Source organism: Ciona robusta, chromosome 3 (assembly GCF_009617815.1).
Source record: "Ciona robusta chromosome 3, ASM961781v2".
Classification (NCBI taxonomy): Eukaryota; Metazoa; Chordata; class Ascidiacea; order Phlebobranchia; family Cionidae; genus Ciona; species Ciona robusta.
In genome coordinates, this window is record NC_143237.1 from 2,479,502 (window position 1) to 2,491,324 (window position 11,823).

Below are 11,823 nucleotides of genomic sequence, written 5' to 3' on the forward strand. Positions count from 1 at the left end.
ATCAAATCTCACTCTTGTGCTTCGGTGACAACAAATTTCTACAAAACGCACGTCCGAGCAGAATATAAATTAGGTCGTTTAAAATTATCCCCTAACCTAAGCGTAACAAAGCTCGGTTGGTTATAAACGAGAAGGGCTGGTAATTATTAGCCTGTGTTCTAAATATTCTAAAGGTAAACATATAGATGATCAGGAAGGGCGCGAGCAGAACTCATATATAGCCGACGATAAAAAGGGATTTATACACGCAGATTACAATATAATTTAGGCTCAAAAAGTAATTAGAAGTAGACAAGATAACATTAAACTTGTTTTACTCACATGAACTCATAAGTTGTCGTTTTCTAGACCGTTATAAACTATTTAGTAAGGTAGAGAAACATGGGACACCTTTTCATTCTATTTTCTCGTCTCACTTGGTCGTAAACTATAAAAACATTTAAAGCTTTTTAAAAAAAAATGTAATTGTTTAAATAATTTCTTAAAACACGATCAAGACCTTTGAATATTATATGTGCTAAAGGTGACCCTTCTTCCTCCGCCCTACTACATACTTGTCTTATGGTCCTGAAGCTCATTTCACAGTTTAGTTATAGACTGCTTCAGGCCTTTCAATGATAAAACCCTATTTAAGGTGGGTGTACACAGTATCCGGAATTCGTCCGTTTTGTCTGTTTTGTACGGATTTCCCTGCCGCATGCGGAACTCGGTAATGGGTTTGCATACGACTTCGTAAGCAAATTCGCACGCCGGATACTGTGTACAGCCACCTTTATGCAGCGTATTTGTCGTAGCGAAATGCAGACACAATCAATGTTCGTAGAGATATAGTAGAGTGGGGGGAGACGGGGTCGGAAGCTAAAGTGTCCATGTCCCCTGGCCACCCTCTACCAACATGGACATGGCCAGCTACCAACATGGACATGGCCAGCTACCAACATGGACATGGCCAACTACCAACATGGACATGGCCAGCTACCAACATGGACATGGCCAACTACCAACATGGACATGGCCAGCTACCAACATGGACATGGCCAGCTACCAACATGCACATGGCCAACTACCAACATGGACATGGCCAGCTACCAACATGGACATGGCCAACTACCAACATGGACATGGCCAGCTACCAACATGGACATGGCCATCTACCAACTTGGACATGGCCATCTACCAAACTGGACATGGCCATTTACCAACCTGGACATGGCCATCTACCAAACTATCGCGGAACCAAAGAGCAACCCCTGGCCCGGTAAAAATATTCAAAGTAAAGGTAGAAAATCAAGATTTATGAAAAGTTTATTATGTTTCTATACCTGTGTAGTTAACTGAGGCGAATATGCAGAACTGCTTATGAAACTATGAAATATTAGTTACAAAAAAATCGATCCTCCCCAAAAGTATTTAATCGCTAAGAGTCTCTGCATAGTATTTACCGCGTTTGCCCTACTTATGTTTATTTTATATTTTGGTATGGGTTGTTTGTTTAGTTAATGTGTTGTTTGTTTAGAGGATATCAAAAAGGACACAAGTAAAGCATGCTCCGATACGATACAGGTTAGTCTGTGTTAGAAGCTGGTACTTTTAAAGTTCTTGGTTAGGAGTTAGTGATGGCTATATAGGACTTAGTTTAGTAAGGGGTTGGCAGTCAAGGGTTAGTTACTATTACCTTCAGGTATTTTGCGTGATGTATGTAAATTACCTGTTTGTTTTTAGGTTAAATGCTAGCCTTGTGCAATGTAAACCAAATGTCGCAATTCAGGAAAAGGGATTAAACTTTTTATCTCTGCGCCTTATAACATTAAATCGGTATATATAGAAGCTGCAGTGTAAATTCCAGTTGCCACAATGAATATAGAGCCATAGCTCAAAGAGGCCAAAACTTCGGGTGACACGGTGAATGTTTTAGAAGCCATAGAGGCGACAGCTATTGAGTTCCAGGTGCCACAAAGAATGTTTGGAAGCTATGACTTCCATTTTTCAAGATGCCGCGGTGCTAAAATTTAGAAGCCGTGGCACTAAAGCGGCAGCTAAATATCTGTCGTGGCACCTGGAATTTAGAGGCCACAGCGCAAAGCTTAAAAACCATGGTACTGTAGCGCTGTTTGGTGTTGTGGTTCCACATGTAACGTGCTGTAGTGTATTTCCTGCACGCCAACTCGAGCTCGCTCGAGGCAAAGAAGGCGCCGTATTATTATTATTGTTGTTGTAACGCGCGTGTGTACTCCTGTGTGTGACGTGTTTGTCATGTGCTCGCCACGTTTCCTTCTCTCTTTTTGGGTGTGACAAGTTTGTGGAGGTGAACCGCAGTTTTGTATATGGTTTGGTCGCGTAAGGTGCTATAATAAATATAAGATACGCCTCAGTACTAAATATCTGTCGTGGCACCTTGGATTTACTAAAGCCGCAGCTAAATATCTGTCTTGGCACCTGGGATTTACTAAAGCCGCAGCTAAATATCTGTCTTGGCACCTGGGATTTAAAAATTGCGGCGCTAAAGTTTAGAAGCCGTGGCACTAAAGCCGCGGCTAAACATCTGTCGTGGCACCTGGGATTTAAAATTGTGGCGCTAAAATTTAGAAGCCGTGGCACTAAAGCCGCAGCTAAATATTTGTCGTGGCACCTTGAATTTAAAAGTAGCGGCGCTAAAATTTAGAAGCCGTGGCACTAAAGATCTGCCGTGGCACCTAGAATTATGACTAGTCGTTTCTTATGGCTTCCAGTTTAACATGCCAAATAAATGGATCAGATTGTTTACCAAATTTAAAATCAAGCATAGTGAAACTATGCTGAAAGCAGAACTATATTATAATTTCTCCGGAATCCGGATTAACGCATTTGTTTAAAAAAAAAATTTTTTTTATTTGGTATGTTATACAGTAAACTTATTATTTGTTAGTGTTTAGTTATTGAAATTTGTTTATTGCCATTTTCTACTTTTGCCTTGCTTTTTACAGAAAGAAGTTTTGCTAAACACCAAGAAGTAAACAAGAAAGAAACTTTTACACCAAATTGAAACACCGTATTATAGTGTGAACATTTTACGAAACCAGGTAAAAGACTATGTTTGGAGTGCTGTTACCTTTAAAAATACAACCAAAAAACATGGGTTTTTGGTGCTTACACTATTCCATCTTACACCACAGTTTTATTATATATATTTTCTAAAATCTAATAAATTATATTTTAGATTGGATCTGAGGCAGATTTCTAATGGTATTTCAGCAAGTGCATCAATGTTCGTGAAAACTCCTTCAAACATGTTGTCACAATAGAACAATAGAAATGTCCTGTTTGTCTTTTTCGTACTGAGTGTGAAAATAATCAATCAACGTCGAGTCAAAGTTATAATAAAAATGTTTGGTTGCCTCTATGAGTCACATCTCATACACTGGTGCTATTAATAACTGTCTGTTATTAAATTTTAAAGGAAAATAGTACATTAATATAAATGCTTGCAGGTTTTAAACAACAAAACAGCTGCTGAAAAATATATTTGATACTAATGTTTTCTCTTTACCCGCTGTATTTTTTCTTTTAAAAATATTTGTTGTTTCTGTTAAAAAACAAAACGGTATTTGCAATTATAAACGTTATAGAGTCTAAATTTTATAATCATTTTGAATATAGCAGGGTGGGGCAAGATGGGACACTCTTGTTTTGTTTAGTAGTGAAACAAATAACATTAAAAGAATATAAAAATCGTATTCTTACGATTCCCATAGACCGTTGTTAATTAATTAAAACACCATTAAGATATTTGGACAATATATGCTCAAGGTGTCCCATTTCCCCCACTCCACTATAATAAATTTTCTGTTATTACAAGTTCATATACATTTGTAGGATACAATATTTATCCATTGAAATTCGAACATTACCCATTGTCATTCAAACAATATCAATTGTTATATGCAATAATATATTGTACAGGTAACGTGTTAAAAACTATAGCAGTAGGGCAAGAAAAGGAATGTTTAGAGTTAGACTTAATTTTCAAAGCATGCAGTATTATTTCGTGTTATTTACGTATATTCCTATTTATAAATGCACTTAATAATTAAATTTAACAATTTAATGATTTTAAACTGTCCCATCTTATCCTGTGTGTAAAATTAACTTGTTGTGCGGCTCGCTGAATAACTCCTCGTGTGTATTATTATGTTTTATTAAATTGTTGTCAATTAATAAAGTAATGATAGTACTAATTCGTGGTATTACCAAAAAAACGTCATCTATTTTGATTTTGAAAATGTTTGGCAATATGTGCTTAAGTGTCCCATCTTTCCCCATTGTACTATAATATTATATGGGGCATAACACAGCAGAAAATTTAGTGTTATGACAGGAGATTTTGTAGGGTAGGGGAATATAAGACACTTTGTCGGGTGGGATTTTTTTTACGGACTTTCATTTGTTGTTTATTAAAAAAAACTTTTTTTACAGGTAAAAAAAGCAAAATTGCAAGGTGCTAATTTAAATGACTGCTAAATCATATATAATAAAGCCGATGAAACTTTTCAGTTTGAGACCATGAACGATAAAACTAGTTTCAGAGGGTTATAAAGAAGCTTAGATATATTTTGCACAGTTTAATTTAGTCTCATAAAGCTAGTTGTGTATGCTAATTATAAAGAAAATATCCAAGGTTTAGCAAAAAACGGTTTCTGATGTCGCAAGTCGTTTTTAGTTAAAAAACAGCAACACTTGTTCTGCAGCGGCTTTGTCGTTCCATGATATTACACTTAAACTATTCCATGTAAACTATTCCAAAACAATTTTTTTTTTATAAAAACAATAATGTTTCAGTTAATATTACATCAGTTTGTAAATGTGATTTTATATTCCTTGCAGTACATTCATTTGCCAACAAAAACAATGTTTTTAGTGGAACCCTTTCAAAACTGCATCACTGATGTAATCGCAAAATTCAGGTAAATAAATAGATATGGTTACTGCTGATTAACCTTAGCATTTATAAAATTTCTGTTGCCTTAAACAGAAATTACCTCAAAATTCGCAACAACAAATTTGACGATCAGCTTTTAAGCACAAAATGGACACAGGGCAAATTAACCCATCCAAAACAAACAGACTCTTCTAGCTGTGGGATATTTGTGTTGAAGGTAAATAAATTAAACCATATTTTTGTTTATTAAATTGTGCTTAGTACAACTTTTGGTAGAATATAATATGAATTTTTAATTTGTTTGTTTGTTTTTTTACAGACATCTTACAGAGTATTTTTTTGTTTGTTTTACCAGTGTTGACTATGTTGGCTATTGAAATTTATTATTTACTGCTTTCCTTTGTTTTGATTGTACAGATTGCCGGAGCTTTGTTAAGCAATAAGAAGAAAATAAGAAAGAGGATACATTTCGACAACAAAAAAATAATAAATTTAAGATACAGTATTGCTGTAAAAATTTTACAAAACTCAGGTAAAAGAGTTAATATTGTTATAAATCTAATAAAAATTTATTTTGGGGTGTATGTTTCATTAGATGACCTGAAAACCCTGTGCAGTGTGTGTGGTAGATCACAGGAAGTAACTCAATCACCTTGGGTGAGTTAACATATTTTTCTTCAGATTTCATTATATTTAAATATTAATAAATTATATTTTAGATTGGATGTGACATATGTTTCCGGTGGTATCACCGGAAGTGCATTAATGTTCCGAAAAAATCTTTCGAACATGTCAAAATAGAAGAATGAAAATGTCCTGTTTGCATTTGTCATACAGAATATGAAATAAAAAGTCAACAGCTGAATCATTTATCAAATAAAGGTAATCGTTTGAGCACATAAAAATCAAATGAAAGCATATATGCAAGTTATACACTGATGCTATTCATAAACATCTTACAACGAATGTATATATACAGCTGTTTCAACCATAACTAAAAAAATCGGCTATTTAGAGATTTATCCAGGTGTAACAACCATGCTTTTGTTCTTCCAATTAAATGTAAATATGTTTTTAACCTTATAAGCAGGTTTTAACAACTGTTGTTTTGCCCTTATATCTTGTCTTTTTGTTTTAAATATTTTTTAATCTTCACTGCTGCAATCGAAGGGACAAATATAGTTATTATTAATATAAGATTTTTATGAATATTTTCTTTCAGAGTTTGAAGACAAATTTCAAATTGCAATAAAATTAAGTTCAGAAAAGGGAAAAATCATAGACGCTCTTGAGAAAACAAGCCAAACTGGCATTAAATGTGGAACCGAAAAAGACTTTAATACCTGGTTTGCAAAACTTCAAGTCGATTCAGCCAACCATAGTCCTGAAACAAGTGCACTATTGAGGTATAAAAACTTTTTCCCAATTGGCAAATTTGTAAATCGTTCTGTAGTATTAGTATGAAATAGACCAATTTACCACAGTAGATATTCTGGTTTGTTTAGCTCACATTCTACATTTTTTTTGCAGTTTAAATGATGAGAAACAATCCATTATTTCCAGAACGTTGTCACAGTACATCTGTGATTTTCCGCAATATTTTATTGAATATGATTTTAATGATAAATTTCATGCACTGCCTGCTATTTACAATGAACTTAAAAAAATGTAAACAATATTGTGTTGTTTTGCACTGCCTGCTATTTACAATGAACTTAAAAAAATGTAAACAATATTGTGTTGTTTTATTTTATTGCAGCGTAGTTACATATCCAGAACGTGTAAGTTAAGTTGATCATAGCAACATAATATGCTTAGGAGCGAATAGAATATAAAATGAGATCTAAAAATTTAAATATATCCTTCAGAACTTATAGCCTATTTAAACTGTAATAAACAAATCAGTTGCCAATCAACTTTTTGTAAACAATGTTCCTATAATTAAAAGAACAGCTTTTTGACATTTTTGACAAATGACATTAAAAACCATTCCCGCCAAACTTTTTAGAAAGTAGAAAGGCAGGGATATTTAGACATGTATTCTTTGGTGCTAGTAAAGAATCTCCCACCACCTTATTTGCTAACCACTAACCCCTAAGTTAGGGGGTTAGGTGTTGATGGATAGGGAGTTAGTGGTTATAGGGGTTAGTAGTTAGTGGTTAGCAAATAAGGTTGGGGGAAGATTCTTCACTTGCACCCATTCTTTTAAAACAAAATAATGCCAATGTTTACAGATTATTGCAGTGCAGAAAACTTTAAGGTAGACTTGTCTACCCTGCCCCTCCATGGCGCCCATAATTGAAACTAACTCACATTATACTGCATTCTTGAAGGCTAACTCACATTATACTACATTCTATAAAAAAAAGACTAAATCACAATATACTACATTCTATCAAAGTCTTGTCAGAGGGTCCTGGTACAACATGTAAAGTGTTTAACCCAAATTCTTAAATGTATGCTAACTTTAAAACACACCACAAACCATTGGGGGTTTAAAGTGTTTATCTTGTTTTGGTATGATTTCGGTTTGTACACTGATCCAATGAACTAAAAAAACAACAAAATAAATATAAATAAATAACTATTCCCGTCTTTAACTACACTGATATAAAAAATACCTCATTGTTCTTTTTACTACTCACTTAACATTTGCATATAGCCTACTTCACTATATTGACATCAGAGAGATACTTATATACCATATATAGTGTTATATATTAATATCTCTAAGATTGGCATAGCCTATCTCTGAGAACTATTTGGTCCCAAGTTTGCAATTTGGTTCCTCGCCAGTTTGGTAGTCGGGCCCCCGTGCCATTTTGGTGGATGGCCAGCCTTACCATGTTGGTAGATGGCCATGTCCAAGTTGGTAGATGGCCATGTCCATGTTGGTAGCTGGCCATGTCCATGTTGGTAGCTGGCCATGTCCATGTTGGTAGTTGGCCATGTCCATGTTGGTAGCTGGCCATGTCCATGTTGGTAGTTGGCCATGTCCGTGTTGGTAGCTGGCCATGTCCATGTTGGTAGTTGGCCATGTCCAAGTTGGTAGATGGCCATGTCCATGTTGGTAGCTGGCCATGTCCATGTTGGTAGTTGGCCATGTCCATGTTGGTAGCTGGCCATGTCCATGTTGGTAGCTGGCCATGTCCATGTTGGTAGAGGGTGGCCAGGGGACATGGCCACTTTAGCTTTCGACCCCTGTTGAGTGGGGGAGGATGGGACACCTATTTATTCTATTTTCTCGTCGTATTTGGTAGTAAAAAAGAACCTTCAAAGAATTATAAAACCGTTTCCTCATGACTCATATAGGCCGTTTCGAATTGATTAAAACTTGATCAGAATATTATGTGCTAAAGGTGTGCCATCTTCTCCCACCCAACTATATATCACAGTATGATAAAATATGAAATCAGCCGTTTACTCACCCGCTTTAGCTTCGCAACCTAATAGAACCTTCTGGATCAATCACTAACATACACCGTAGTATACTAACTGTTAGTGTACTATGCTCACGCGTTACAAAAGGAGCGTCGTGAAGAGAAAACGCGCCGACTTCACATTCGGACCTGGGGCACGTAAGGCGAGAATGCGGGTTGATACATTTGAGAAAACTTGTACCAAAATCAATGTGTAAGACCAGAACTCCGTGTAATGCATGCATTTTAAGCAGAGTCCGTATATAAACAGACTCTGATTTTAAGTACTACTACACATACAGTAATAGATAATCAATATTAAAAACTATTGTGACTGTCAAATTAATAAACATCATTATCTTATCAGAGTCATAGAAATGTTTTCGATGGCTTTGTATCACAAACATTGGGGGCACTGGTGTCAATCCGTGTCTTGCCACGCAAATAGCACAACTCTGTTTATTAATGTTTTTGATTTTTGTGTTTATTTTAAAATGACGATTTTCCAATAATAATATGACTGTCTTTTCCGTGTATGTGGTCAATAAAGCTGGTGGCCTGGTTTTCCAATATGACCACCAGAAAACGTCAATCGAATTAGAGAAGACTTTCAGCTATCCGTTGGATTTAAAACTTGAGCTACAAACTGATTATGTCACTGTCGTTTTCGGGCAACAAGACGGCATAAAAGTTGGCCACGTTATTTTATCAGTAAATGGAAAACCAGCAAATGGAAGAAAGCTTCAAGATGGTTCAGACGTGATGGAGTTCATAGAAAATGAGAAGAATTACCCTTTAAACATACGTTTCGGACGACCAAAACTGTCGTCTAATCAAAAAATCATGATGGCAAGTATGTTCCACTCATTGTACGCCATCAGTGTCCAGTTATCGCCTGAAAGTGGCAGCTCTGGCATCCAGAAGCTTGAAACTGACTCATTTACACTGCACTGCCATCAAACTGTTACTGGGGTGAAGTTTATTGTAATTTCTGACCCCAAGCAGGTTGGAGTTGACAGTTTACTGGCAAGATTATACACCATCTATTCAGACTATGCTCTTAAAAACCCATTTTATTCACTTGAAATGCCAATTCGAACCGAGCTTTTTGATTCCCAGGTAGTTGCAGCAATTGAACAAACAGAAAAAGTTGGATCTGCTATTTAAACTTATTTGTACCGATACAGCTGTGCAATAAATTTATACTTTTCACTTAACCAAACATATTTTAAGCATGTACCACTAATATTTATACAGGTACAACATGGAAATTGCTTAATAGGCATCATTTGAACTTTTTTACAACACATGGAGAATCCATAGTTAAAGTTATTGATTTTTTATCATTTATCATTTGTTTTAATATTATTTCCTGATTAATGTTTAACTTGAGAATATGCAATGTAACTTTGCCTGCAACTCTCAAGCAAATGCTAAAAATTCAAGTTATTGAACTAAACATGATAACTATTCGCTAATTTTTGGTAACTTTCCAGGGAGTTAAAATCTTAATAAAATCATTAGGTTCATGTTAGCTCAGCTTATCACTGCATTTGCCTGTATATGCAACAAAAGTAGAAACTTTTTTGCTTAATTTGACCAGTTTCAGTGTAGAATTCAGGAGATAAATATGAACGACAATTACAAATGATGTTGAAAGTGACCTCCGTTATCATCAATACTGACTTGGTCCCTTTTTATTTATTTTTCCAAACCCCACAATCAGTAATTATAAAAAATATTTGATCAGTAACTTTCTGAACACTCTGTATTTTACTTGCAGAATATGAAAAACTATATTGTTTACTGAATCCTGTAAAAGGTTACACACCAAGTTAACACATTTCCTACTGCCTACTAGCCTGCTTTGCATTAGTTTCTATTCAACTCTTCAACCTTAACAGTTCAACTTCCCAGATTGTTATGAATGACCTTTCTGATCCATCATATTCATTTTTTTGAATGGAGAATGTATTGAGACAACCAAGTCATGGTGTAGAAGTATATGTCTAACTACATAATAACCGAACATTTTACACGTCATTACAATTCACTGAAGATAACTCAAACCATGCATGTAACAATACATAGTAACATAAATGCCATCTAATAACTTTACAACAATGTATACCAGGTAAGGGAATTATTTTAGAGATGATAAATTGACAACATATTTTTAATTTAATGTTACATACTAATTGTATGAAAAAAAAGTATCAACAAAAACAACATGATGCCTGAAAATTTGTTAACTTAAATATGATTAGTAGTTTTTGAAATTACACAGACAACAGAATGAAACCAGTTATGGGATTTTGACCATAAGAAAATTCTTAGCTATGCATTTTATAAACATGAGATTTCAAATTGGATCCTTGTGTAAAAGATTTGCTGCAAAATTTGCAACTGAAAGGTTTCTCTCCAGTGTGTATGAGAAGATGTTGTTTTAAATTCACTTTCTGATGAAAATTCTTTCCACAAATATCGCAGCTGTATTTCTTTTCTTTAACATGAGCATCTCTGTGTCGAATTAGTGTAGAAGACAGTCGAAATGTTTTATCACAATATGGACATTTGTACGGCCTCTCGCCAGTGTGAGTTAGAAAATGGCGCTTTAATGCTAGACGCGTTTTAAATGCATGATTGCAAGAAGCGCATTGGTAAGCTCTTTCCCCTGAATGTACGAGCATGTGTGAACATAAATTGCTTCTTGTACAAAATTTTTTGTCACAATCTTTGCATTGAAAATTCTTAACTTCTGCATGCACTCGTCGCATATGTTGCTTTGTTTTGGCCGTTGATTCAAATGTTTTACCACAAGTTGGGCAAGTTTTCATTTCTTTGCCCTTTGGACGTCCACGATAATCAATTGTTCTAAACATTTTGATCTTTTCAGGTTTAAATATTGGCACAGTGTCATCTACAGTAACTTCTACTTCAGCTTTCATTCCCTCTCCTTCGTTTGTTTCTGCAGTTTCCGGTTCTGTTAATTCCATCACACACAAATCTGTGAAACTAATTTCGCAACTGAATTGGTCATCTTCATCATGTAGTTTCATATGGTTTGCCAGTCTTTTCTGTGACTGGAAAGTTTTATTACAAATGGAGCAAATCAATTTCGGTAATCCATTTTCCTTGCGGGTGTGCGAGCGTGTTTTTCTTAACTTGTTAGTATTTTCTTCGTCTTTGTTCTCTTCAGCAGGAAAAGGAAGTGCTTCAACGATTTCTTGTTTAACTTCAGTTACAGGACTCCACTTTTTGTTTGCAACCGGTTTGTTGGATTTTTTCGTTTTTTTGGGAGACATTAATGTATAACAGGTAAACCTTAACCCTTTAAGTATAACCACTGCAATAGAATTCGTTTTTACTAAATAACAATAGTATAAGCAATAAGGTGTCTAACTTTCAAGTACTGGTCTAATACAATAACAAAAAATGGTGCAAATAAACGCAGAGACTGCGAAATTACTTTCAAAATACAATAGATCA

General features: G+C 35.0%; 5 protein-coding genes across 10 annotated transcripts; 3 read left to right on the plus strand and 2 right to left on the minus strand.

Annotated features, from left to right (window-relative positions):
• The first annotated feature begins 820 nt into the window (after nucleotides 1-820).
• LOC149737643 (uncharacterized) lies at nucleotides 821-3,379 on the plus strand. Of its 5 annotated transcripts, none has more exons than XM_089873579.1 (4): nucleotides 823-1,279; nucleotides 1,517-1,563; nucleotides 2,964-3,059; nucleotides 3,197-3,379. In XM_089873579.1, exons 1-3 carry the CDS (start codon nucleotides 940-942, stop codon nucleotides 2,991-2,993), a joined length of 417 nt encoding a protein of 138 aa, XP_089729705.1. In that variant the 5' UTR covers nucleotides 823-939; the 3' UTR covers nucleotides 2,994-3,059; nucleotides 3,197-3,379. The 5 variants fall into 5 exon arrangements, with proteins under 5 accessions (XP_089729703.1, XP_089729704.1, XP_089729705.1 ...); XM_089873582.1 differs by having other exon boundaries at nucleotides 823-1,258; XM_089873581.1 differs by lacking the exon at nucleotides 1,517-1,563 and having other exon boundaries at nucleotides 825-1,279.
• On the minus strand, nucleotides 2,963-8,594 carry LOC149737644 (uncharacterized). Its single transcript, XM_089873586.1, has 2 exons — nucleotides 8,344-8,594; nucleotides 2,963-8,116 (listed from the first exon to the last, which is right to left on the minus strand). The coding sequence occupies exon 2, from the start codon at nucleotides 8,093-8,095 to the stop codon at nucleotides 7,661-7,663; it is 435 nt and encodes a 144-aa protein (XP_089729712.1). The 5' UTR covers nucleotides 8,096-8,116; nucleotides 8,344-8,594; the 3' UTR covers nucleotides 2,963-7,660.
• On the plus strand, nucleotides 4,805-5,775 carry LOC149737645 (uncharacterized). 2 transcript variants are annotated; one of them, XM_089873576.1, is made up of 5 exons: nucleotides 4,805-4,940; nucleotides 5,009-5,132; nucleotides 5,333-5,447; nucleotides 5,511-5,572; nucleotides 5,635-5,775. In XM_089873576.1, the coding sequence occupies exons 1-5, from the start codon at nucleotides 4,807-4,809 to the stop codon at nucleotides 5,722-5,724; spliced, it is 525 nt and encodes a 174-aa protein (XP_089729702.1). In that variant the 5' UTR covers nucleotides 4,805-4,806; the 3' UTR covers nucleotides 5,725-5,775. The 2 variants fall into 2 exon arrangements, with proteins under 2 accessions (XP_089729702.1, XP_089729701.1); XM_089873575.1 differs by having other exon boundaries at nucleotides 5,333-5,572.
• Nucleotides 8,595-8,727: 133 nt separating the features above from the next.
• LOC149737646 (trafficking protein particle complex subunit 4-like) lies at nucleotides 8,728-9,868 on the plus strand. The gene has a single exon (XM_089873573.1). The coding sequence runs from the start codon at nucleotides 8,851-8,853 to the stop codon at nucleotides 9,499-9,501; it is 651 nt and encodes a 216-aa protein (XP_089729699.1). The 5' UTR covers nucleotides 8,728-8,850; the 3' UTR covers nucleotides 9,502-9,868.
• A 454-nt stretch (nucleotides 9,869-10,322) lies between these two features.
• LOC149737647 (uncharacterized) lies at nucleotides 10,323-11,791 on the minus strand. The gene has a single exon (XM_089873564.1). The coding sequence runs from the start codon at nucleotides 11,637-11,639 to the stop codon at nucleotides 10,668-10,670; it is 972 nt and encodes a 323-aa protein (XP_089729690.1). The 5' UTR covers nucleotides 11,640-11,791; the 3' UTR covers nucleotides 10,323-10,667.
• Between the last annotated feature and the right edge of the window lie 32 nt (nucleotides 11,792-11,823).

Excerpts from the sequence above, each read along its gene's own strand:
- LOC149737643 (XM_089873577.1), top strand. The coding sequence starts at position 896 with ATGGACATGGCCAGCTACCAACATGGACATGGCCAGCTACCAACATGG. Across the intron at positions 1,280-1,516 it reads TAAAAATATTCAAAGTAAAG|AGGATATCAAAAAGGACACA; the intron begins GTAGAAAATCAA and ends TTGTTTGTTTAG.
- LOC149737645 (XM_089873575.1), top strand. The coding sequence starts at position 4,807 with ATGTTTCAGTTAATATTACATCAGTTTGTAAATGTGATTTTATATTCC. Across the intron at positions 5,133-5,332 it reads GTGGGATATTTGTGTTGAAG|ATTGCCGGAGCTTTGTTAAG; the intron begins GTAAATAAATTA and ends TTGATTGTACAG. Across the intron at positions 5,573-5,634 it reads AAGTAACTCAATCACCTTGG|ATTGGATGTGACATATGTTT; the intron begins GTGAGTTAACAT and ends ATTATATTTTAG.
- LOC149737644 (XM_089873586.1), bottom strand. The coding sequence starts at position 8,095 with ATGTCCCCTGGCCACCCTCTACCAACATGGACATGGCCAGCTACCAAC.
- LOC149737646 (XM_089873573.1), top strand. The coding sequence starts at position 8,851 with ATGACTGTCTTTTCCGTGTATGTGGTCAATAAAGCTGGTGGCCTGGTT.
- LOC149737647 (XM_089873564.1), bottom strand. The coding sequence starts at position 11,639 with ATGTCTCCCAAAAAAACGAAAAAATCCAACAAACCGGTTGCAAACAAA.